The sequence below is a fragment of the Cetorhinus maximus genome, chromosome 6 (assembly GCF_964194155.1).
Source record: "Cetorhinus maximus chromosome 6, sCetMax3.hap1.1, whole genome shotgun sequence".
In the NCBI taxonomy this organism is placed as follows: domain Eukaryota; kingdom Metazoa; phylum Chordata; class Chondrichthyes; order Lamniformes; family Cetorhinidae; genus Cetorhinus; species Cetorhinus maximus.
This window is the reverse complement of record NC_135884.1, coordinates 55,763,523-55,789,703: the sequence shown is the minus strand read 5'-3', so window position 1 is coordinate 55,789,703 and position 26,181 is coordinate 55,763,523. Positions and strand designations below refer to the sequence as shown.

Sequence of the window (26,181 nt, the reverse complement as noted above, 5' to 3'; positions counted from 1 at the left end):
GTTTAGTCTGCATTGGAGTGCTGCTTTGGGCTGCAGTAGAGTGCTTAAGTTAGAGTTTGGTGACTGAGGGAATTTAAGGGTTAATTTCTATCTAAAGTCTAGTCTTTCTTTAATTTAGTAATTAATGAAAAGTTGCTTTTTGGGGCGGAAGAAGGTGAGTTTTAGGCCATCTTTAAAACAGGGTTTATACAGGTTCTACTTGGGGCTACTAGTTAATTAGAAAACTGGCTTAAACAGGTTTTCAGAGAGTATAAAAACAGGCCACCTTACAGTGTTAACTTTGTCTGCACTGGAGTGCTACTTTGGGCAGCAGTAGAGTGCTTAAGTTGGAGTTTGGTGACTGAGGGAGAGCGGTGAGGAAGGGAACGAGGTGATCCTTTGAGTACCGTGAATACGGTCAGGTAAATATTTACTACTTTTAATGCTTATAGTTTTTAAGGTCTTATTTTGTGGTTCATTATTTGTAAGGGCTATATTCTGTAACAAAGAGGAGCAGGGAAGAAGGGCCCTAGAGTAATTGATATTATTTGACATTAAGTATCTTCCAAAAGGTTTAATTTAATTTAAAGGGGTAAGTCATGGCAGGAGAGCTCAAAGCTGTGGTGTGTTCCTCCTGCTCTATGTGGGAAGCCGGGAACATTTTCAGTACCTGGGGCCAGCATGTGTGCAGGAAGTGTCTCCAGCTGCAGCTCCTGGAAGCCCAGGTTTCGGAGCTGGAGCGGCGGCTGGGGGCACTGTGGAGCATCCGTGAGGCAGAGAGTATCGTGGATAGCATGTATAGAGAGGTGGCCACACTGCAGGCTAAGAGTCCACAGGCAGGAAGCGAATGGGTGACCACCAGGCAGAGCAAGAGGACTAGGCAGGCAGTGCAGGAATCTCCTGTGGCTATTCCCCAGCAAAACAGATATACCGCTTTGGATACTGTTGAGGGGAATGGCCTCTCAGGGGAAAACAGCAACAGCTAAATTCATTGCACCACAGTTGGCTCTGCTGCACAGGGGAGGAGTAAAAAGTGTGGGAATGCAATAGTTATAGGGGATTCAATTGTAAGGGGAATAGATAAGCATTTCTGTGGCTGCAAACGAGATTCCAGGATGGTATGTTGACTCCCTGGAGCTAGGGTCAAGGATTTTTCAAAGCGGCTACAGGACATTCTGAAGGGGGAGGGTGAACAGCCAGTGGTCGTGGTACACATTGGTACAAAAGGAATGAGGTCCTAAAAGCAGAATATAGGGAGTAAGTTGAAAAGTAGGACCTCAAAGGTAGTGATCTCAGGATTACTACCAGTGCCACGTGATAGAGTAGAAATAGCAGGATATATTGGATGAATACGTGGCTGAAGAGATGGTGTGAGGGGGAGGGTTTCAGATTCCTGGGACATTGGGACCGGTTCTGGGGGAGGTGAGACCAATACAAACTGGACGGGTTACGCCTGGGCAGGATCAGGACTGATGTCCTGGCAGGAATATTTGCTAGAGTGGTTGGGGAGGGTTTAAACTAAAATGACAGGGGGATGGGAACCTATGCAAGGAATCAGAGGAGGGGGAATCAAGGTCAAGAACAAAAGACAGAAAGGGGAATAAGAAAAGTGATAGGCAGAGAAATCAAGGGCAAGACTCAAACAGGGCCTCAATAAAAAATAATTGGAATGGGACAAGTAATGTTAAAAAGACAAGCCTTAAGGCTTTGTGCCTTAACGCGAGGAGCATATGGAATAAAGTGGATAAATTAACCATGCAAATAGATGTAAACAGGTATGATATAGTCGGGATTACGGAGACATGCAGGGTGACCAAGGATGGGAACTGAACATCCAGGGGTATTCAGTATTTAGGAAGGACAGACAAAAAGGAAAAGGCAGTGGAGTTGCATTGCTGGTTAAAGAGGAAAATAACACAGTAGTGAGGAAAGATATTAGCTCCGACGATGTGGAATCTGTATGGGTAGAGCTGAGAAACACTAAGGGGCAAAAAACATTAGTGGGGTTTGTATATAGACCCCCAAACTGTAGTGGTGATTTTGGGAATGGCATTAAACAGGAAATTAGAGAGGCATGCAATAAAGGAACATCTGTAATTATGGGTGACTTTAATCTGCATGTAGATTGGGCAAATCAAATAAGTAACAATACCGTAGAGGAGGATTTCCTGGAGTGTATACGAGATGTTTTTCTGGACCAATATGTTGAGGAGCTAACTAGAGAACAGGCCATCCTAGACTGGGCATTGTGTAATGAGAAAGGAATAATTGGCAATCTAGTTGTGCAAGGCCCTTTGGGGATGAGCGACCATAATATGATAGAATTCTTCATCAAGATGAAAAGTGTCTGAGACTAGGATCCTGAATCTTAATAAAGGAAACTACAGTGGTATGAGGCACGAGTTGGCTATGATGGATTGGGAAACGTTACTTAAAGGGATGATGGTGGATAGGCAATGGGAAACATTCAAAGAGTGCATGGGTGAACTGCAACAATTGTTTATTCCTGTCTGGCGCAAAAGTAAAACAAGAAAGGTGGCCAAACCATGGCTTACAAGGGAAATTAGAGATAGTATTAGATCCAAGGAAGAGACATACAAATTGGCCAGAAAAAACAACTGACCTGAGGATTGGGAGCAGTTTAAAATTCAGCAAAGGAGGACCAAGGGATTGTTTAAGAAGGGGAAAATAGAGTATGAGAGTAAGCTTGCGGGGAACATAAAAACTTGACTGTAAAAGTTTCTATAGGTATGTGAAGAGAAAAAGATTGGTGAAGACAAATGTAGGTCACTTACAGTCAGAAATAGAGGAATTTATAATGGGGAACAAAGAAATGGCTGACCAACTAAATGCATACTTTGGTTCTGTCTTCACAAAGGAGGACACAATTAACATACCAGAAATGTTGGCGAACACAGGGTTTAGTGAGAGGGAGGAACTGAAATAAATCAGTATTGGTAGGGAAATGGTGTTGCGGAAGTTGATGGGATTGAAGGCCAATAAATCCACAGGGCCAGATTATCTACATCCCAGAGTACTTAAGGAAGGGGCCCTAGAAATAGTGGATGCGTTGGTGGTCATCTTCCGAGATTCTATAGTCTCTGGAACAGTTCCTACAGTTTGGAGGGTAGCTAATGTAACCCCACTATTTAAAAAGGGAGACAGAGAGAAAATAGGGAATTATAGACCAGTCAGCCTGACGTCGGTAGTGGGGAAAATTCTAGAGTCCATTATAAAAGATTTAATAGCTGAGCACTTGGAAAACAGTGGCAGAATCGGACAGAGTCAGCATGAATTTACGAAAGGGAAATCATGCTAGACAAATCTACTGGAACTTTTCAAGGATGTAACTAGTAGAGTTGATGAGAGGGAGCCAGTGGATGTGGTTTATTTGGACTTTCAGAAGGCTTTCGACAAAGTCCCACATAAGAAATTAGCGTGTAAAATTAGAGCACATGGGATTGGGGGCGGTGTATTGAGATGGATAGAAAACTGGTTGGCAGACAGGAAACAAAGAGAAGGAATAAACAGGTCTTTTTCCGAATGGCAGGCAGTGACTAGTGGGGTACAGCAGGGATCGGTGCTGGGACGCCAGCTATTCACAGTATATATTAATGATTTAGATGAGGGAACTAAATATAATATCTCCGAATTTGCAGATGACACAAAGCTGGGTGGGAGGGTGAGCTGGGAGGAGGATGCAGAGATACTTCAGTGTGATTTGGACAAGCTGAGTGAGTGGGCAAATGCATGGCAGATGCAGTATAATGTAGATAAATGTGAGGTTATCCACTTTAGTAGCAAAAACAGGAAGGCAGATTATTATCTGAATGGCTATAAATTGAGAGAGGGGAATGTGCAGAGACTTGGGTGTCCTCGTACACCAGTCGCTGAAGGTAAGCATGCAGGTGCAGCAGGCGGTAAAGAGGGTAAATGATATGTTGGCCTTCATAGCGAGAGGATTCGAGTACAGGAGCAGGGATGTCTTGCTGCAATTATACATGGCCTTGGTGAGATCACACCTGGAATATTGTATGCAATTTTGGCCTCCTTATCTGAGGAAGGATGCTCTTGCTATAGAGGGAGTGCAGCGAAGATTTACCAGACTGATTCCTGGGATGGCGGGACTGACATATGAGGAGAGATTGAGTCGGTTAGGATTATATTCGCTGGAGTTCAGAAGAATGAGGGGGGATCTCATAGAAACCTTTAAATTCTAACAGGACTAGACAGGGTGGATGCAGGAAGGATGTTCCTGATGGTGGGGGCGTCCAAAACCAGGGTTCACAGCCTGAGGGCATGGGGTGGACAATTTAGAACTGAGATGAGGAGAAATTTCTTCATCCAGAGAGTGGTGAGCCTGTGGAATTCGCTACCACAGAAAGTAGTTGAGGCCAAAACATTGTATGTTTTCAAGAAGGAGTTAGATATAGCTCTTGGGGCAAAAGGGATCACAGGATATGGGGAGAAAGTGGGAGTAGGCTGTTGAGTTGGATGATTAGCCATGATCACAATGAATGGCGGAGCAGGCTCGAAGGGCCGAATGGCCTACTCCTCCTATTTTCTATTTTTCTATGTAAGGCTGCTTTTAGCCTGTTCATTACAATAAAAGTCTTAAAACATGAAATCTTGCCATGCTTCCAGCTGTCAATTGGAAGTCTAATTTTTAAAAAAAAGTTATCAGTCTGTACGGGGATTGTAACAGAGATTGTTCATTCAATACTTCACAAAGTAAATTACTAACTTTTGAAGGTATAGTATTGAGAATGCATTCCTAAAATTAAGACACCTAGATTTAAGCAAACATCAACATAAATGGATTGACAAACAAATTAAAAGCAAGATGAAAAGTAAAAAAAAGGTCCTGCCCCATCTTATTGGGAAAATAGGAGTGTGTTCATTCAGAATCAATGTTGGAAAAAACAGAACGAAATTGAAAGGGAATGAGGTGGAAGTCTGAAACAGGTTAATTGAGCTCAAGAAATGGTGAATAATTCACTGATTAAGTGATACAATGATATATCACTAGTTATAAGTGATATCCATTTCTAATCCACTGAACACATAGATTTTGTCTATCCCATGATTTAGATTACAGGAGAGACTATTATCATGAGGGAATGATTAGAGACCGGGAAGTTACCAGATAATTGGGGACAGAAAAATATCTATAATCAGAAATGGTGATGAAACAGCCATCGTTAGCTAGAGATCATCAGCCTGACTTCAGTGGAAAATAATAGAATTGATTGTCGGAGTAAACTGATGTAGCATCTGTGCAGTCACTGTGGGCTCACATGTGGAAATTCTGCCTCACCAGCTTCATCAACTTTGAGGAAGTGACACTCAAGTGAACTGTACTAAGCTCCAAGACATCATGTAGCTCAACTTCCAAAAGTCTTCTAACAAAGTTCCACACACAAGGCTATCAAAGATATGAAGATGTAGGATGAACCCTGGGAATGGATAAGAAACTGGGTACAGAATAGAACATAATGAGTACTTGTTAAGAGTTTTTGCTACTATCGGGGATGTACTCAGTGGGGTGCCTCAGGATTCAGTGCTGGGGCCATTACTGCTTATCATTTACATAAATGACCCATATTCAGAAATGCACGGCCTTAGTGGACTTGACACTAAACACTTCCAACAAATGCAGAGCAGCAACCAGCAAAGTCAATAGGATGTTCAGCTACATAACCAAAACAATGGAAGATAAACAGATGGTCATGATCAAACTTTACTGTGCTCTCATCAGAGTACACCCAGAATATTGCATTCAGTTATGGTTGCCAAGAAACAAGAGAAATTCAATTACTGAAGGAGGTGCAGTAAAGAGCTACGAAGTTGATCTCCCATGTCATGAGCCTGAATTATGAGAAAAAGTTGGAGAAATCCAGGCCTCAGCTTGGAAGATGAGGTGACTGAGAAGGGACCTTGTAGTGGTCCATCAGGGTACAGAAAAAAAAACTTTTGGAACAGAGCCAGCAAGTCAGAAGAGGGCACCTATCAGAAAATGCTTCCTCAAAGAATGAATGATCAACAGATAGAGCCGTGGAAGTAAAACCCCTTGAATAATTTAAAAATAATTGTTTGCTACAATGGGGAATGTTCAGTTCTCTACGGATGAATGGATCAAGATGGACCAAATGACCATCCTGATCTGTAATTGTCTTGTGATCTGGTGAACAAACATTTTCAGTATTAATTGCATATCTATATGTTGATCAGGCCAGAATTTTACGTTCGGCGTGCGGGCGCGTGCCCAACACGCCCGAGCGTAATATGACACGTGGTGACGTGGGGCGTGCGTCCCGACATCATCGTGCACTCGCATGATATTTCATTCGGTGGGCACGTGCCGGAGTCGGCTGCACGCCTGCGGATAATTGAAAGGCCTATTAAGACCGTTAACAAGCTAATTAAAATCAAATTAACGCTGCCCGCCCAACCTTATAGTTGACGGACAGGCGAAAAGACCAAGTGGCCTTTACATTTTTTAGGAAACCTCATCCCCGAGCAGGACGAGGTTTCCTAAAGCAAATAAACGTTAACTGAAAACTTTATTTTTGAATTAAAAACATGTCCCAGCTCATGTGACAGAGTCACATGAGGGGACATGTTTTTTAAATTTTCTAGTACCTTCAATAATTTTTTTGAAAAAGCTCCCTGCCTCAGGGAGATTGAAGTGCTCTTTTGCGCGCACGCACGAACTGCGTACCAGGCCCGCTCTCCCTCCTCCCCCCGCCCGCACAGGTAGCGCTAAGTGCTGTCACTCACGATCCATGCAGGGTGGGCCTTAATTGGCCCGCCCGCGTGAAATTGTGGAGCGGAGCTGATCGCGGGCGGCAGGTGGCTTCCCGACCGTCCCCGCCAAGCCTGCCTGACGAGGGAAAAATTATAACCTGTATGTATTTAAGAAGGGAGAAATTGAAAAGCCTGTTCATTTTTAAATCTATTTTTTATTTGCCTCATATTGAATCAGAATGAAACTGTACCTTTAGTGCAAATGCTGCAATATTATTTTCTTTCTGGCTGTAAAACTGTACCATAACACTAAGAGCACCTGTCTACCCTCCATTCTTTAAACATGTAGTTGGGATAATCTTTAAATCCCAAATCTATTAATTAGTTAATCTAATTGAATAAACATTTAATCAATCCTTTAATTTAACTTGTTGTTCAGAGAAGAATTACAATATCTCTTTGCCAATCACCATCAGATTAAAAAAGAGGTGATACACTTTTCAATGATTTATAGGGCAGGAATTTCCAGTCGTCAGGCGGGTGTGGTAGGTGGGCCCGGGATTGGCCGTGAAATGGTCAGCCGCCCGCGATCAGGCCCTGCATTCTGGCCATGATTTCATTCTGGCCATGATTTCATGCTGATTGGCCAATTAACGGCCGGCCAGTGTGAAAGGTGCGCTGAGAAGTTCAGTGCTGCCGGGGTGGGGGCGGGAGGAGTTGAGCGCAACAGTCTGTGCAGGCGCGGGGGAGCGCGCACTGAAAGCTCCCTGAAGGCAGGGAGCTGCCTCAGGGAGCTGAAGAATTGTACAATCAAAAAGAAAGATTTAAAAAATGTTAAAAACATGTCCCGACATAGAACTCAGTAACAATAGCAGAAACATAGGCCTGAATCTTCTGGTTGGCGTGCGGGGGCGGGCCCCGCTCGCCGATGTGTAAAATGATGCGCAGTGATGTCGGGCGTGCGCCCCTATGTCACCGCGCGTCATTCCGATCTTCAGTTTGGTAGGCAGGCCCCGGAGTCGGCTGTGCAGCCGCCGAACTGTCAAAGGCCTGTTAAGGCCATTTAAAAACCAATTGTAACAATTAACAGGGCTGCCCTTCCAACCTTAAGGTTGGCGGGCAGGCAAAGAGCCCAGGCAGCCTTTGCATTTTTCATGGAACCTCATCCACGGGCAGGATGAAGTTTCACGAAGGGTGTATAAGTTTAATAAAATTTTTTATTAGAATTCATTGACATGTCCCAGCTCATGTGACACTGTTACACGAGGGGACGTGTCTGAATTTTTTTTTTTCTTTATTTTAATTTTTAAAAATCAAAGTGATCTCCCTGAGGCAGCTCCATGCTTCAGGGAGATTTCTGCGCTCTGTCGCGAGCATAGCACAGCATGATTTATCAGAAACCCTCATAACATTTAAGAAGTATTTGGATGTGCATTTACGATACCATGGCATACAAGGCTATGGGCCTAGAGCTGGAAAATGGGATTAGAATAGTTCGGTACTTGTTTGACCGGCACAGACTGGAAGGGCCTTTCTGTGCTGTAGACCTCTATGACTCTATGAAACTGTCACATGAGCTGGGACATGTGCATTAATTTCAAGAGCACAGGCCCCGACTCTCCCTCCCCCCCACCCCCCACCCGCACAGGGGAGTGCTCAGCGCTTCTGGGTGTGCGTCATGCTGGGTGGACCTTATATGGCCTACCCACATAAAATGGCGGCGCGCAGCCGTTCACAGGCGGCGATCAGCTGCATGCCCACTCCCGCCCAGCCCTCATGACGAGGAGCAAATTCTCCCCATAATAAAGATTATGTCTAAAAAATTTTATTTTTTAAACATTACTGTTGGAAACCTCATCCCATCTGTGGATGACATTTCATAAAAAATCCAAAGGCTGCTTGGCCGATTCGCCCACCCGCCAACCATAAGGTTGCACAGGCAGTGAAAAATTGCTTTCAATTACTTGATTAAGGGCCTTAATTTGCCTCTTAATTGTTGGCGGGCACGCTGCCAACTCTCGTATGTGCCCGCTGGCTGAAATATCGTGAAAATGCGCAATGACATCAGGACACTCGTCCAACGTCATTGCACGCTATTTTATGCCCGATCAGGTCGGGCGCGCACCTTCTCGCGGGATGTAAAATCCTGCCCATAATTGTGATACAGCAGCAGTAGAGTTCTAGATAAATCATGCTGTGCGTACATCTTAGTGTCCATTTATGGGGCTCTGTCATTTCCTCTGTCAAAATCTAACTCAAGTACCAGTACAACCATCTTTAGACTGAGCATTTTCAATACAATAAATATCTAGCTTTCCATCTCTGACTTGTTGGTATTCTAGGGGCTGAATCCTTGGCTCAGCAAGCTGGGGTGGGGCCCGCTCGCTGAGGTACAAAATGACGAGTGATGACGTCAGGCATGCATCCCAACGTCATGGCGTGTCAAGCAGACTTTCAGTCCAGTGGATGCGCACCAGATTCGGCTGCGCACCCGCCGAACTGTCAAAGGCCTATTAAGGCCATTTAACTCTCAATTAAAATCATTAATGGAGCTGCGCATCCAACCTCAAGGTTGGCGGGCAGGTGAAGAGCCCAGGCGGCCTTCGCATTTTTCATGGAACCTCATCCATGGGTTGGATGAGGTTTCATGAATGATTTTAAATTTTGACAAAAAATTTTATTGAAATTAATGCACATGTCCCAGCTCATGTGACAGTTTCATAGAGGTCTACAGCACAGAAAGGCCCTTCCAGTCTGTGCCGGTCAAACAAGTACCGAACTATTCTAATCCCATTTTCCAGCTCTAGGCCCATAGCCTTGTATGCCATGGTATCGTAAATGCACATCCAAATACTTCTTAAATGTTATGAGGGTTTCTGCCTCTACCACCCTTTCAGGCAGTGAGTTCCAGATTCCCAGCACCCTCTGGGTGAAAAAATTCTTCCTCACATCCCCTGTAAACCTCCTGCCCCTTACCTTAAATCTACGCCTCCTGGTTATTGATCCCTCCACCAAGGGGAAAAGTTCCTTGCTATCTACCCTATCTATGCCTCTCATAATTTTATACACCTCAATCATGTCTCCCCTCAATCTCCTCTGCTCCAGGGAAAATAAAATAACCCCAGTCTATCCAATCTCTCCTCATAACTAAAACTCTCCAGCCCAGGCAACACCCTGGTATTTGCCTCTGCACTCTCTCTAGTGCAATCACATCCTTCCTATAATGTGGATTCCAGAACTACACACAATACTCTAGCTGTGGCCTAATCAGCATTTTATACGGGTGGCATAACCTCTCTGCTCTTATATTCTGTGCCTCGGCTAATAAAGGCATGCATCCCATATGCCTTCTTAACCACCTTATCTACCTGTCCCGCTACCTTAAGGGACTGGTGGACATGCACACCAAGGTCCCTCTGATTCTTGGTACTTCCCAGGGTCCTACCATTCATCGTGTATTCCCGTGCCTTGTTTGTCCTGCCCAAGTATATCACCTCACACTTATCCGGATTAAATTCCACTTGCCACTGATCAGCCCATCTGACCAGCTCGTCTATATTCTCCTGTAATTGAAGGCTATCCTCCTCTCTATTTACCACCCCACCAATTTTCGTGTCATCCGCAAACTTACTGATCAATCCTCCTACATTCAAGTCTAAATCGTTTATGTATACCACAAACAGCAAAGGACCCAACACCGATCCCTGTGGAACCCCACTGAACACAGGCATTCAGTCACAAAAACGCCCCTCGACCATCACCCTCTACTTCCTGACATGAAGGGACATGTTATAAAAATTTTCTCACCACCTTATTAAACTTTTTGGACTTAAAACTTTCTGCGCTCTTTTTCGTGCGTGTGCGCAAAAGAGCGCACTCCCGACTCAGGCAACCCCCACCCCTCCTGCACAGGGAGCGTACAGCACTTCTGGGTGTGCGCCACGCTGGGTGGGCCTTAATTGGTTCGCCCATGTAAAATGGCGGCACGGACCCAATCGGGGGCACTGATCGGGTCCGGGCCCGCTCCCGCTTCGCCCACCTGACAGGCAGAAAATTCTGCCCTAGGGGTACGGAGTCAGCTCTTGTACAAAAACGGATGGATTCTAATTTTCATAATATGTCAAACTTACTGCTTCTAGCGTGAGGTCTGCCGTGTGTATTTATATTAAGCTATTGCAGAGTTTCATGCTACAAGTATTATATGGATCATCGTGTTCAGACACTAAAATTGAATATTCCCATGAATCTTCCCTACCATAACCTTTGTTTTTTAAACTAAAGCTAAGAGGTAATCCTTAACTTTGTATGCAATGCAAGGAGTCGTAATGAGAATTATAATCATAATTTTACAGGCAGCTGTTTTAAATTATTTTTGTATATCTATAAGATAACTCTGGGAAATGGATTTATAAAAATATTCATTAAAACTTCATTACTATGTGCCAGCCATGAAAGCAGCTTCTGCAACTTAACCTCTAATACTTCAATTATACATATAGTATTTGAATTCAGTTCATATAAACCTTTTAAAGGAAGAATCATTTAGCTGTTAATGGAACTGGTTAACTGATTTTGAATTATGGTTGACCTTTTTATTTCATTATGGCAATCTAATAATTATACACTTGAAAACATTTTTCCAGTTCAGCAGCCTCCAACTATAACAAACCAATCGCCTAAGAGGCACGTTGTATATCCAACAGATGATTTCATTATCAAATGTGAAGCCAGAGGAAATCCAGCACCTCAGTAAGTATTTCTGTCTGCATTTATATTACAGCTTTTAGTTAGAACATTGAATTACTAGTGAACAAATTTGTGTTTATTTTGCTGTTAGGCTTTTATTCAATTAAACGCTTTGTATCAGGCGCATGCCCATTAGGCCTGGAAAATTGTCCCACCTAATTAAACATGAGAATTGATCAAATTTCACATTCTGTATAAAGCAACCCAATAATTAAAACCCAATAAAAATGCCTGTTTCGATGCATTTCAAAACATTCCTTCAAGGAAATTCTGTGTTTCTTCTGCTTTCTTTGTCATTCTCCATTTCCAATTTGATATCAACCCTGCTCTCATTGCAGTCAGTCCTAAACTTTACAGTTCAACTTTTCTCCTCCCTTCCTGTCACTTTAAGTAACTATTTATTGCTCCTCTGCAAGCCCTATAATTGCTTCTCTCAACTTGTTCAGGGTCCTTAACATTTTGAATACTGTTCTGTTCCATTGCTGTGTATCTAGGGCTATAAGGATGATAAATGAAAATAGCAGAGGTCGGTTAACCACCTATTCTAAAGGATTAGGAAACATCTGAAAGAGAGAGGGAAGGTGAAACTGGTGCAAAGAGTGAGAAAACAAGTTGGGAACAAGTAGAGAGGTGCACACACGATGACTGTGTTACAGACTGGGGAGAGATAAATTGAACTTCTTTATTCCCTCCCCATCTGTCCATAAACAGAGGTGTTGTTGAATTATTTTTGAAGTAAGCTTGATTCCCCAAACCCTCAGTTTGTGTGATCCAATTTAATATTAACTCGCAGCAAACTTGCATTATGATTAACTTAGAAAGTTAGTTTATTCACATTAAAACCTGGGGGGGAGGGGGGGGGGCGGAGGGGGGGGGGGGTGTGCAGGGGAAGTGCTCACAACCCCATACACACGCACACACATACACAGATATACAGTAAGGGGGGATGGGAGGAGAGAAAAGAGAAAAAAATTACAACATGGGCAACAGCATTTAAGCGAACACAGAAATGAATATTAGTTCATGTGATTTCCAAAGTCTGAGAAGCCAAAGCCCAGAGGATGTTTCCTTCATGGTGGGTTCAGCTCAGATAGTTCCTGGTTGGAGACAGCAACATGAAAATCCTTGAAAAGAATGATGCTGCAGCACCATGAGCTTCCTGTGCTTCTGCCACTTGGCAGGTGATGATCAGAGACTTTTAAAATCAAACAGACTTCGAGGAGTTGAGAGATGGCGGCCAGCTGCTTGGTTCACAGGGGGATCTGCTGGAGTACTTTCCAGTTGATGTTAAAACAGCAGACTGAGCTGTGAGGCTAGAAATGGAATATTAAAATGATCCAAAAGGCTAGAAGCATGTAGTCATGTGACATGCTCAATTAATGAGTTAATTGCAGCCTTGCAAGCAGTTTCTGTGCTTCAGACCAAAATCCATCGTTTGCCTTGGAAGCAAAATGGTAGCCGTTAACAGTGCAAATGATTGCAGAAATTTGCATAAAATAATGGCCGGGATTTTCTCGCCCCACCAGCAGCGAGAATGTTTGCTGGTGGGAAAACCTGGAAAGCAGCCAAAAGTCAATTGACTTTTGGCCGCTCTCTAAATTTTCCCGTCCCGCTGCAACGATTTCTGCCACTGGCGGGGCCGGAAAAACCAGTCCAATGTTTCAGTATAAAACCATCAGAAATAGGTTCTAGACAAATTTCCTTGTTGGGAGGCGTTTGGTTGGGGTGGGGGTGGGGGGGGGGCGGTGCGGGTGGGGTGCGGTTGGGTGGTGGTGGGGGTGTTGGAAATGCAGTTCTTACTTCATAGTTGCAATAAACCTTCCATGAAAATTCCAATTGAGGACAAAACGGGTTCAGCTTTTCTGCTGCCAGAGTTAAATACCTGTTAATATTCACAGGGCTTCTGCAGGACTACCAGCATTGGTATGATTGCATCTCAAAAGTAGTTATTAGCTTCGGAGAAGGAAGAAGTCTCTCTAAAAGACAGGAATTTATCTCTGTAAGCAATAGCATGAAATAGTTGTTTACTAGGTGAATCAGCCCAGTCAGGGAAGGATAAACTGTCCAGATTTCCCTTCAGGTCAGCTACTGATGATATTATGATCCCATGGGATCCTTAAACCAAAACAACCAAATTTAATGAATGAACGCCAAATGAAGAAATTACTGAACAGGATTTCACTTTTTGTAACTTTTACTTTAACACGAATCAGAATCAATTAAAATTAAATGTAAATTAATGAGCAAATCACAGTCAATATGAACTATAAATTCCACGCTGATTGGCCAATAGAACAAAGGTAGACCTCACAGTTTTTCCAGGCAGTCCACTTTGCCACTGATTTCAGCCACAAAGTTATTGCCAGCTTTGACCTTCCTCGGGCAGAATTTCATGTCTTTTCTTCAAGGACTTAGCCAATTCTCCACAGGCAGCAGCTTCTGTGTAAACAGGCTTCCACCCATGAAATCTTCCACACAATGGCACACTTCTTTCCAGGATCTTTTTGACTCTCAACTCTCATGGTAGCAAAGTTCTACCAGAATTAGCTTTATCTTTGCACGGTATGGCCGATTCTGGACATTCAATCTTTCGGAAGTGAAAGAAACAATGGCAGCAGTCCTAAACCTGCTTTCTGAGATCCCAGGAATCCAGCTCTCCATCTTGGCTTGCAGACCTCCCTTTTTCTCCAGTTTTTCTCTCTCCTCTTTGTCTGTCTGGCACATGACCTCCGCATTTTAACTTCCTTCCTGTTGGTACTGCTTCCTGGCCAAGGGTCGCCAGGTGACATGGGCCAATATTTCTTAAAATCCAAAAATGTATCCAAAAATCCCTATCTAATTGATGCAAACTCTTAAAAGTCCTTTTCAAACATTTTTTAAAAACTATTAACAGAATCTCCAAACATTTTGAAGTAATTACAAATTTTCCTTACTGTTACTGTTACTTGGTTAAAGGCCATCACAGTGACGGTTTATACTTTTTGGCTGTGGTTTACTCAGCAATGATGACGGATTAAGCAAAAATTAGGTGTTTGGAATTTTCATTTTTTTAATGAAACTTGTGTTTTAAGATTCTATTTAATATTTTTCAGTTAGTAAGATGAGAATAAAGCTTTTTCCTTTTTCACACAAGCCAGAATATTTATTTGGTATGTTAAAGTATCTTGGTTGACGTAAATAAGTATTCTGTTTATGTATTGAGGATATGAAAAGGTCCATATGTTGTGCTTTTATTATTTGGCTGATATATTTTTTGTGCAAATTGTTTTAAAATATATGTTTTTTCCACATGTTTTGTATCAACAGAAATAAATGTAATTCTGGTGTTTGAGTGGCTTTACTTAGTCTATCAATGTTATTTTCAGCACCATGAGGCTCGAAAACAAATCAGGGAAATATAAATTTCCTTGGTGATGCAGCAAATAAAGGGTATCAAATGTTAAACCCTCTTTGTTCTGTGGAAAATGCTTTCTGAATTTAAAAGAGATGCATTTATAAACCAGAAAGACCAAGTGCATACATCAGGAAATTCAGTAAATGCTTCTTTGTTTCTTAGCTTTACATGGACTAAGGATGGCAAAGAATATGATCCATCACAGGATCCCAGAGTGACCACAACAATAAACTCAGGAACATTCACAATCAAAAACAGCAATGGAAATTTGAAGAATTTTCAGGGAAGATATCGTTGTTATGCCAGCAATGACCTGGGGGTAGCAATATCTGAGGAAATTGTTTTTATTACCGCAAGTAAGTCCTTCATGATTTCAGTTGTTTATTTTTAGTTATTTTATGGAAATCTGAGAGTTGTAAGAATCGCTTGGAATTTGTGTTGCTAACCTGTGTGTACTCTATTCACATATAAAAGTTGTTTGACAACCTATAAGTGATGTCGCTTTGGGGTTGAAATGGCTCCAAAATAACACAACAGGTGAAAGAAATTTTGAAGCAAGTGGGCCGTCTGTAGTAAATTTGTTAATCTGATAATCTGAATCAGGCAGGTGAGCAATATTCCAGGGTACCGTTAATGATAGGCCAGCCTAGCCAATTATCCCACTCATTTTAAATCTAAGGGAATGCACTAATCCTCAGGATAATCCTAGCTAGAGAAGCAAACAAAGCAGTTCTGTTAAACTACATGGTTTTAGTGGTTATAATCCAGGAGTATCCCTACGCATTGGGAGGGTTCCCAAACCCTGGATTTGTGTATCTTTACCAGTTTTCTGTATTCAGGTAAATTGAATTATCCAATGGGAATCCACATTAAGCAAACAAAAATTTCTCCATAGCTGACTTGCAAACTTTCATTGTTTCTGCATATGTCAAACACCTGACCAAAAAGAAATAGGTAACGTATCAATTTTTTTAGAAATTGTGTATGTCTTGCATGTGCTTAATATTGCCATCCAGCTAAAAAAAAGCTCTTGGAAACGTTTTTGAAAACACAAGTCCCCAAGTATTCTGGATCACATTTTTGCAGTAATCAGTCAAAGCTGTCCTGATTTCATTAGCGACCTTGCCCATGAAACTTGTGCTAATGTTTTCTGCTGAGTTCATTTACTTACATTGGAATATAAAGAACTGGTATAAAGTAAGTGCAAATGCAGCACCACCAATAGTGGTGCTGGCAAATGGTTTTGCCTTCTGCCACGTACCTCATTCTCAAAACTGCTTGCCTTTTTCTACATCTATTATTATTCGGAACAGCGGTACACCCATTGGGTAGATCATTCATGCTGCTTAGTTCTTCTGAACATACTAAGGGTGAATGAGGGTTGGAAAAATTTTGGATGCATCAGACTGATGGTAGTTTGGTTAAATCTAGGAAACTTGCGTGAGCAAGTTTCATGAATGTGGAACTGAAATTTGTAAATAAGCGGCAGAGGTTTTCTGCGAATATATCTCAGAAAAGGTGTGAACTGTCAAAGAAATGAGTGTGTAATGATATTTCAACATAAAACCAATATAAATCAATTACATGTGGATTTTCTAAGAAAATAATGCTGCAATACCACTCATTCACAGAAAAATTGTGCTTAAACTTTTCAGGAAATTGTGGACCAAATTATCTTTTATTTAAATTATCTACTTTAATACTGTACGAACTTTTCAAAAATTTGTTGCTCACTAGAAACTGGATGGATTGTACTGTAAGTTATGGCACAGCCGATGGTAAATGCTGAGCTGTTCAAATCCCAAAGGGAAATTTGAAACAACTGCCACAACTTGTTTTGCAATTTGTATATATTTCGAGATGCGTGCTCTGAATTCAGTAGGAATAAGACCACTAAGACTTATAGGTTTTTATAAAACTAAATTAAACATTTATTAATAAGAGAAATGATTTTTAAACACATACATAGATCTACAAATTACTACTATGATAACTTCTAAATCCCCTAACTAATCTAACTCCCAGTTACACTTTCATTAAGGCAACAGTAAGACACACAGGGAAGAATTTTCCCATCAGCGAGCGGGGGCGGGGCCCACTCACTGACGCGTAAAATGACACACGGTGATGTTGGGCGGGCGTCCGGATATCACTGTGCATCATTTAGATTGTCAGTTCGGCGGGCGTGCAGCCGCGTCGGCTATGCGCCCGCCGAACTATCAAAGGCCTATTAAGGCCATTAAGAAAGTAATTAAAGTTGTTAAGAATGCTGCCCATCCAACCTTAAGGTTGGCGGGCAAGCGAAGAGCCCAGGCGGCCTTCGCAATTTTCATGAAACTTCATCCACGGGCGGGATGAGGTTTCATTAAGCGTTTATTATTTAAATAAAAAATTTTGAAAAAGTTAATGGACATGTCCCAGCTCATGTGAGTTTCACATGAGGGGACATCTCCTTAAAAAAAATTTCACCTTTATTAAGTATTCCAGAACTTAAACTGATCTCCCTGAGGCACGGCTGCACTCTTTCGTGAAAGAGTTCAGGCCCTGACTCGGAATCCCCCTCACCCACACAGCGCTCCCGGGTGTGTGTCACTCTGGACGGGCCTTAACTGGCTTAATTGGTTCATGCCCGCCCCCGCCCATTCCCGCACAACTCCCTCAATGGGGGGAGAATTTTTCCCATAGATTTTAAAAGACCCGGGCAAAGAAACATGATACCCTGAACAAGTCGAATTTAAAGTGAGTTTTCTTAACTTCAGTCCTTTGAAGACAACGGCTTGACGCATAGATGCTGAAGCCTTTTTCACACTTGTAAGATCTTAAAATGCCTTCCCTTATAAACAGCCTTCTTTCCTTTATACATATTTTCCTCTTTGAATGCAAATGCCCATTGTTTCACTATGTCTTTGGACTTTATCTTCCTGATAATAAAAACCTCGTGTAGCACTAAGTTTTACCAGTAATCTTTGGGAAAAATAAACACATTGGGCAGAATTTTCTGCCTACTGGATGGGTGGGTCCGACCCAATCTCCAGCGGGTGGGGAGTGCTATGCATTTCCTGTGCGGGCGGGGGGGGGGATTCCCCAAAAGCAAGAGTGAACTCTTTTGCGCATGAAAGAGCGCAAACTGCTGCCTCAGGGAGATCGCTGACAGTTGTAAAAACAGTAAAAATAGAAAAAAAAATCCTTAACATGTCCCCCTCATGTTGGGACATGTTCATAAATTTCACTAAAACTTTATTGAACTTTTTAAATCCCTATATGAAACCTCATCCTGCCGATGGATGAGGTTTCATGTTTTTTCTATTCCCTGCCAGGGCTCCTGGCCTGCCCGCCAGCCTTAAGGTTGGACGGGCAGGTCCTTTAATTGTTTTAATGATCCTGTCAATGGCTTCCATTGGCCATTGACAGGTTGGCGGGCCTGCAGCTTATTTTGCTGCGGGCCTGCCTTCCTGAAGATTTAAATGGGGCGGGATGACGTCGGGGGTTTCCCCTGACGTCACCCCGTGCTATTTTGCCGGCGACGGCAAAATTCAGCCCATTGTTTTTAAACTTCACCTGGCTAGGTGACACATTTCACCCCTCCTTTGAAAACAATCTAGTCTGGATTATTTCAAAATGCAAATGTTCCTGTGATACCTATGTTTCTAAACTTCCCCATTTTTATCTAATTAACATTTCAAATTTAACTTCTTACATGAAAGCACGCAGACTCGCTGCCTCTAATTCATTTAAGTCTTACACACACATACAGAACCCTATAAACACATCTCGCTTTTACTCTATTTTACACTAAATTCCAATAATATTATGGGGAAAATTTTCTGCCCGTCAGGAGGGTTGGATGGGAGCGGGCGCGGGCGGCGATCGGCTGCACACCGCCATTTTACGTGGGCGGGCCAATTAAGGCCTGCCAAGCGTGATGCGCACCTAAAAGTGCTGTTTGCACTCCCTGTGCGGGTGGGGGGAGAAGGCTGAGTTGGGATCTGCGTTCTTTCGCCCAAGCGCGAGAAAGAGTGCTGATATCTTCCTGAGACAAAGAGCTGCCTCAGGGAGATTAGTTTCATCTTTAAAAATGTTAATAAAGACAGAAAAAGTTTTTTAGACAAGTCCCCGGGACATGTCAATCAATTTTATTTTAATTGATATTTAAATGGCCTTAATAGGCCTTTGGCAGTTTGGCAGGTACGCAGCCGACTTAAGTGCGCACCCGCTGAATTGAAGACCTGAATAACGCGCGATGACGTCAGGACACACGGCCAATGTCACCACGCGTCACTTTATGCATCGGCAAGTGGTGTGTGTGTATGTGTGTGTGTGTGTGTGTATCAGTGCAGGCCTCTCCTTTGCCTGGCCAATGAATAATGTGGGAGTTCACAGCATAACTCAGATTTGTCAGTTCTGTGTTGGCACTAAAATTGTGTGATCCGCTGTTTTTAACCGTAGAGTCTAGATGATTATTTAACTGATAGTGTGAAGATACATATTGATCTGATGCTATTCATAAGCATTTCTGTGTTATAAGAAGTACATAACAAGGTGAATCCTCGATCCATGTTGCTTCTCCTGATGCAGTAATGTTCAAATTTAGTTTTGAGATGTATGCTGGTGACTTGATGTGACAAAGATATTTGATTAGACCTGAAATTTGCAACACTCAAAATAGATCCAGTTCTGTTTCTAGTTCAGTATGTCATTCAATTTTCAGGGTGATGGGGTTAAAGCAGAGGAAAGGGTTTAATTGACTGGCTCTATCATTGAGCAAGCACAGGCATGATGGATTGAATAGCCTCATCTGTGCTGTATCATTCTAGGATTCTATGAATCGTATTGAGGTAAATTTGATATCTATAGCTGATAGCTAAAATAACTTAAACAGCCACTTAGGTGCATCCAGAGACCTTCCAGTCTCCCCAGAACTATCACATTAAATTATCGTCTTTTTGGGTCATTTGCTTTCTTTCCCGCTTGACTGTTATCATTCTTATCCAAGAGGGCAGATTGAGACTCGTTTTCCAGATCTCCGCCGATTCTACTGTTTGATTGGCTGCTAGGAGGAATACAAGTACCCAGGAATGGCCCTTCCTTTGATTTTCCTTTCTCCCCATAGCAAAGTACACAATCTCTGCTCGCTGGCAAAAAGCTGACTGACAATTCACCGAAAGGGAATTGCAAGTGAGAAATTGAAATACTTAAATGTTTTTATTTGTAAGTACAGTTGGATTGACGTGTTTAATAGTTCTGTGACTCCTGCAACTCAAAACTAGCTGACCCAGGGCAGCATCAGTTTCCCTAAAACTGGTCCTGGTCTAACCTCAAGGATATTTAAAAAAGAACAAGGTCAGAATTTTATGCCCCCCTTCTCCTCCCCAACGGCTTGGGATGGCAGGTGGGGGGTGGGGGGTGGACGGTGGTGAAAATGGGAAGCCATGAAGGCAGGAGTGTACCCATCACCCATTTGCCTCCGCTGTGATTTGCCCCACAGCAGGGGAGGCATCAGGCAGCCCTTTTGCCCATGGGTCAGTTGAGGCCCTTATGTTGTAAACTAATGGCCAATGAAGGGCCGCCTCCTGCTACCTCTGGGAATTTATTCATAGCGCCGGATGCCAGCGCCAGACTGTATGGGGGGTTGGGGATGGTGTTTGCCTCCTGTTCGGGCACCACATGTCCATTGAAGGCTATCCGTGTGTAGTCTCCCCATCCTGCATTACCTCAACCTGAAAAACCACGCCCTCCTCCCCCACACCCTTCGCCAGTGGCCTGCCAGGCTGGCTCCAGCAAAACCCTGGGCATACCTTTATGTCCAGGTCCATGGTGCCTCGTCTTCAGGGACAGCCGGCAGTCTGAGTAGTGGCCACCTCTCCCAGTGGCACTGCTGGGACTGGTGAACTGTCAGCCATTTGATTAGCCGGCAGCTCTAGGAGGCAGGATTTCCCCCTCAATGGGGGCATAAGTTCTGATCCAGTGGCTGTTAAATGGCTGTGGAGCGACCAGGCCAGGCAGAGCTGGGCTCGCCCCTGACCTTTCAGCTGGGAGGGGGTGGGGAGAAGGGTTTCAGGGTGAGGTGATGCCACTGTCTCTGCATAAAATTCTGGCAAAAGATTGTCCTGATGTATGCTTAACTTAATACAGTGCTTAATATGTTAGAAATACACTTGAAATATAAGCCTCCAGATAGATTTTAGAAATAAAATGCTCTGAAGTATATACTTGTGTAACTAGGAAATAATACCTGTTCTGCTTGATACCAGAAGAATGTTGCTGGTTTTTTTTTAATTCATTCATGGGATATGAGCTTCGCTGGCTGGGCCAGCATTTAATGCCCATTCCTAGTTGCCCTTGAGAAGGTGGTGGTGAGCTGCCTTCTTGAGCTGCTGCAGTCCACGTGGTATAAGTACACCCGCAGTGCTGTTAGGAAGGGAGTTGCAGGATTTTGACCCAGCGACAGTGAAGGAATGGCAATATATTTCCAAATCAGGATGGTGAGTGACTTGGAGGGGAACTTCTATGTGGTGGTGTTCCCATCTATCTGTTGCCCTTGTCCTTCTAGATGGCAGTGGTCATAGGTTTGGAAGGTGCTGTTTAAGGAGCCTTGGTGAATTCTTGCAGTGCATCTTGTAGATGGTACACACTGCTGCTACTGTGTGTTGCTGTTAGAGGGAGTGAATGTTTGTGGATGTGGTATCAAGCTTCTTGAGTGTTGTGGGAGCTGCACTCATCCAGGCATGTGGGGAGTATCCCATCACGCTCCTGCCTTGTGCCTTGTAGATGGTGGACAGGCTTTGGGGAGCCTGGAGGTGAGTCACTTGTCACAGGATTCTGAGCCTCTGGCCTGCTTTCGTAGCCACAGTATTTATATGGCTATTTCAATTCAGTTTCTGATCAATGTAAACCCCAGGATGTTGATAGTGGGGGATTCAGTGATGGTTATGCCATTGAACGTCAAGGGAAAATGGTTAGGTCCTCTCTTGTTGGAGATGGTCATTATCTGACACTTGTGTGGCACGAATATTACTTGCCACATGTCAGCCCAAGCCTGGATATTGTCCAGGTCTTGCTACATTTGGACATACTTTAGTATCCGAGAAGTCATGAATGGTGCTGAGCATTGTGCAAACATCAGTGATCATCCCCACTTCTGACCTTATGATGGAAGGAAGGTCATTGATGAAGCAGCTGAAAATGATTGGGCTGAGGACACTACCCTGAGGGACTCCTGCAGTGCTGTCCTGGAGCTGAAATGGCTGACCTTCAACAGCCATAACCATCTTCCTTTGTACTAGGTATGACTCCAGCCAGTGGAGAGTTTTCCCCCTGATTCCCATTGTTTCCAATTTTGCTGGAGCTCCTTGATGCCACACTCGGTCAAATACAGCTTTGATGTCAAGGGCAGTCACTCTCACCTCACCTCGGGAGTTCAGCTCTTTTGTCTATGTTTGAACCAAGGATATAATGAGGCCAGGAGCTGAGTGGCCCTGGTGGAATCCAAACTGAACATCAGTGAACAGGTTATTGCTGAGCAACTGTCACTTGATAGCACTGTTGATGACCCCTTCCAATACTTTACTGATGACTGAGAGTAGGCTGATGGGGCGGTAATTGGCCGAGTTGGATTTGTCCTTCTTTTTATGTACAGGACATACCTAGGCAATTTTTCACATAGCCAGGTAGATGTCAGTGTTGTAGCTGCAATGGAACAGCTTGGCTAGGTGCACGGCAAGTTCTGGAGCACAAATCTTCAGTACTATTGCTGGAATATTGTCAATGCCCATTACCTTTGCAGTATTCAGTGCCTTCAGCCATTTCTTGACATCACGTGGAGTGAATCGAATCGGCTAGAGACTGGCATCCATGATGCTCGGGATTTCCGGAGCTCCTGTGCTATCTATTCCTGAATATGTTTCTTAACAAGAAATGTTTATTGTTGGATAACACCCTGCAGGGCACAAAATTACAATTTTCATCTAATTTGAGATGACTGAAGCATATTTGATTTGGCATTTTAATTTCTTTGGGCAAATATTATCATTAGGTTGAACCTATGCAGTCAGATCCACATATTTTAGTTTCTTTGTGTTCTGTTCAATATCTTGTTATGTTGTTTAAACTGCAGACTACAAAGGGCTGCAATAATAACTGCTTGCATTTATATTTGCCTTTAACATTCCCAAGTTAAAGTCTACAGCTAGACAATTAGTAAGATGTTTGATTAGTTAGATAATTTGAATGTCACCAAATTGAGAGGTTCTTGGTTTATGTACTATACACTAAATGTACTGAATACACTAAAATGTAGTTTTAGGAATCTAGATTGCTTTTCTTTCTTACCCCATCTTTCCAATAGGTCAATAGTTATAAATCTCACGTGAGGTACCATACTAAGCGATGAAATTGAAGATGTTCCAAGGTTTATTTCTGATCTCTGCTAGTTGTATATCAGCGTAACTGGACTGGACTGGGATTGACATTTCTATTCCTGATTCTCCCTATTAAAACAAAATAGTTTCTATCTATGGGGATCTCAGGTAAGGAGAAACTGCCTTTCATTGATTTCGTCATTTTCAGACATGAAGAATGGTAAATTGGGAAAGACCAACTGGATGCATCTTGCCCATTGCACAGGAGCTTAGCACAATTCATCATGTGGAGCAATGAAAGGTTAAGAAGTGGGGGAAAAATCAGTCATTTGAATTAATACATTATAGAACATTTTCAAACCCAGTTAAGTTTTAAAACTAAAAGTTTTGAGTGGGGGTGGGGGGGATGGGATGGTTAGAAAACAAGGTGACTACAGAAATTATATTCTACCTTTACTATTAATCCTATGGATTTGTTGTACTATACAATTCAATCAGTCTCAGAGAGAACAACATAGAGAAAACTGTTTTACCAAATTTATTTTTGGTATGTGGGTAACATTGGCAAAAGTGCAGTTATTGCCCATCACTAGATGTTCTGAAAAGTGAAGGTGGGCCACTCCTTGAATCGCTAAAGTCCTTATGGTGATGGTGCTCCTGCAGGTGGTGTTAGGTAGAAATTTCCTGGATTTTGACCCAGTAATGATGAAAGAATAATGTCATGTGCCCAAGTCAGAGCGTGGGGAACTTGAAGGCGAGCTATGAGGAGGTGATGTTTCCATGACACTGCTGCCACTATCCTTCTTGGTGATAGAGGCAACAAGGATGGCACTCCTGTCAAATTAACCTTGCTGAGCTGTGTCATTGTGTAGATTCAACAGTTTGCAGCCACAATGTTTTGTTGATGGAGGGAGTGAATATTGAATTCGGTAGTGGGGGCATTGATTAAATTGATGATGTTGAGCTCCTTGAGTGATGCTGTCAATGTGCACCTCCATGAATGTGCTGAGTATTCCATCACGCTACTGCTTAGATAGAAACATAAAAAATAGTAGCAGGAGTAGGTCATTTGGCCCTTCGAGCCTGCTCCGCCATTCAGTATGATCATGGCTGATCCTCTATCTCAACACTGTACTCCTGCTCTCTCCCCAAAACCCTTGACACCTTTAGAGTCTAGAAATCTATCTATTCCCTTCTTAAACATATTCAGTGACTTGGCCTCCACAGCCTTTTGTGGTAGAGAATTCCATAGGTTCGCCACCCTCTGAATGAAGAAGTTTCTCTTCATCTCAGTTCTAAATGGCCTACCCTGTATCCTGAGACTGTGAGCCCTTGTTCTAGACCCCCAAACCAGAGGAAACATCATTCCTGCATCCAGTCTGTCCAGCCCTGTCAGAATTTTATACATTTCAGTGAGATCCCCTCTCATTCTTCTAAACTCAAATGAATACAGGCCTAGTCGGCCTAATCTCTCCTCGTACAACAATTCTGTCGTCCCAGGAATCAGTCTGGTGAACCTTTGCTGCACTCCCTCTCCGGCAAGTATTTCCTTTCTTAGGTAAGGAGACCAAAACTACACATTCTACACCAGGTGTGGCATCACCAGGGCCTTGTACAGCTGCAATGAGACATCCTTGCATCTGTACTCAAGTCCTCTCACAATGAAGGCCAACATACCATTTACCTTCTTAACTGCTTGCTGCACCTGCATGCTTACTTTCAGTTAATGTATGACTCTTACGGACTCAAAACATTAACTGTGTTCCTCTCCGCAGATGCTGTCAGACCTGCTGAGTTTTTCCAGGTATTTTTATTTGTATTTTTATTTTTGTTTTGGATTTCCAGCATCTGCAGTTTTTTGCTTTTTGCTTACTTTCAGCGTTTGGTGTACAAGGACACCCAGGCCCCTTTGTACATCAACATTTCCCAATCTATCACCATTTAAATAATACTCTGCTATTCTGTTTTACCAACCAAAGTGGATAACTTCACACTTATCTGTGTTATGCTGCATCTGCCATGTATTTGCCTTCTTATTCAACTTGTCTAAATCCTTGTAGGTCATAGAAAGGCTTTGTTGGAATAAGGGTCGAGACACTAATTCTAGTTTTACACAGCTTATTCCCTGCTTTTACAGCCAGTATTGATTTGCCTAGTTCACTTGAACCTCTGGTCACTGGTGATCCCATGATGTTGATGATAGGGATCTTGGTAACGGTGGGGCAGAATTATTCCCCCTTTGGGGGGGGAGTTCAGGAGCGGGCATGTGGACGCGTGTCTCCGATTGGCGCCCCCGATCAGGGGGCCATGCCGCCATTTTAAATGGGCGGGCCAATTAAGGCCCGCTCAGTATGATGTCTGCCAGGAAGCGCTATGTGCTCCCTGTGCGGGCAGGGGTTGGGGGGAATTCCCTGAGCCAAGAGTGCGCTCTTTCACGCATACGCATGAAAGAGCGCACTCATCTCCCTGAGGCTAAATGCTGTCTCAGGGAGATTGGCTCCGCATTGAAAAATGTTAAAAATAGAAAAAAAAAATTCCCTGACGTCCCCTCATGTGACACTATCACATGAGTTGAGACATGTCCATCACTTTTAGTTACACTTTTATTAAAAATTTAAAAACCTACATGAAACCTCATCCCGCCTGTGGATGAGGTTTCATGCTTTTTCTTAAGTCCACCAGGGCTCCCAGCCTTTACCACGAACCTTAAGGTTGGATGGGCAGGTCCATTAATAACATTAAGTACTTTGTCAATGGCCTCAATTGGCCGTTGACAGGTGGGCAGGCGCACAGCTGATGCGGCTGAGCCCTTGCCGACCTGAAAAGTGAAATGAGGCGGGGTGACGTTGGGAGTTCTGCCCAATGTCATCCCGCATCATTTTACGCTTAGGCCAGTGGACACCAACCCCCCCCACTCCCCTGCTCACTGACCGGGAAAACCTGACCGAGGTGTCTTTG

The 26,181-nt window shown here is 43.1% G+C and overlaps 1 protein-coding gene across 9 annotated transcripts in view; it reads left to right on the top strand.

Annotated features, from left to right (window-relative positions):
* The window catches only part of chl1b (cell adhesion molecule L1-like b), a 954,137-nt gene that overhangs the window by 430,299 nt on the left and 497,657 nt on the right, over positions 1 to 26,181 (top strand). For all 9 annotated transcript variants that reach the window (XM_078543741.1, XM_078543742.1, XM_078543744.1 and 6 more), the window contains 2 exons: positions 11,370 to 11,475; positions 15,029 to 15,222. In XM_078543741.1, the coding sequence (XP_078399867.1) occupies positions 11,370 to 11,475; positions 15,029 to 15,222 (300 nt within the window). The remainder of the gene's footprint in view (positions 1 to 11,369; positions 11,476 to 15,028; positions 15,223 to 26,181) is intronic.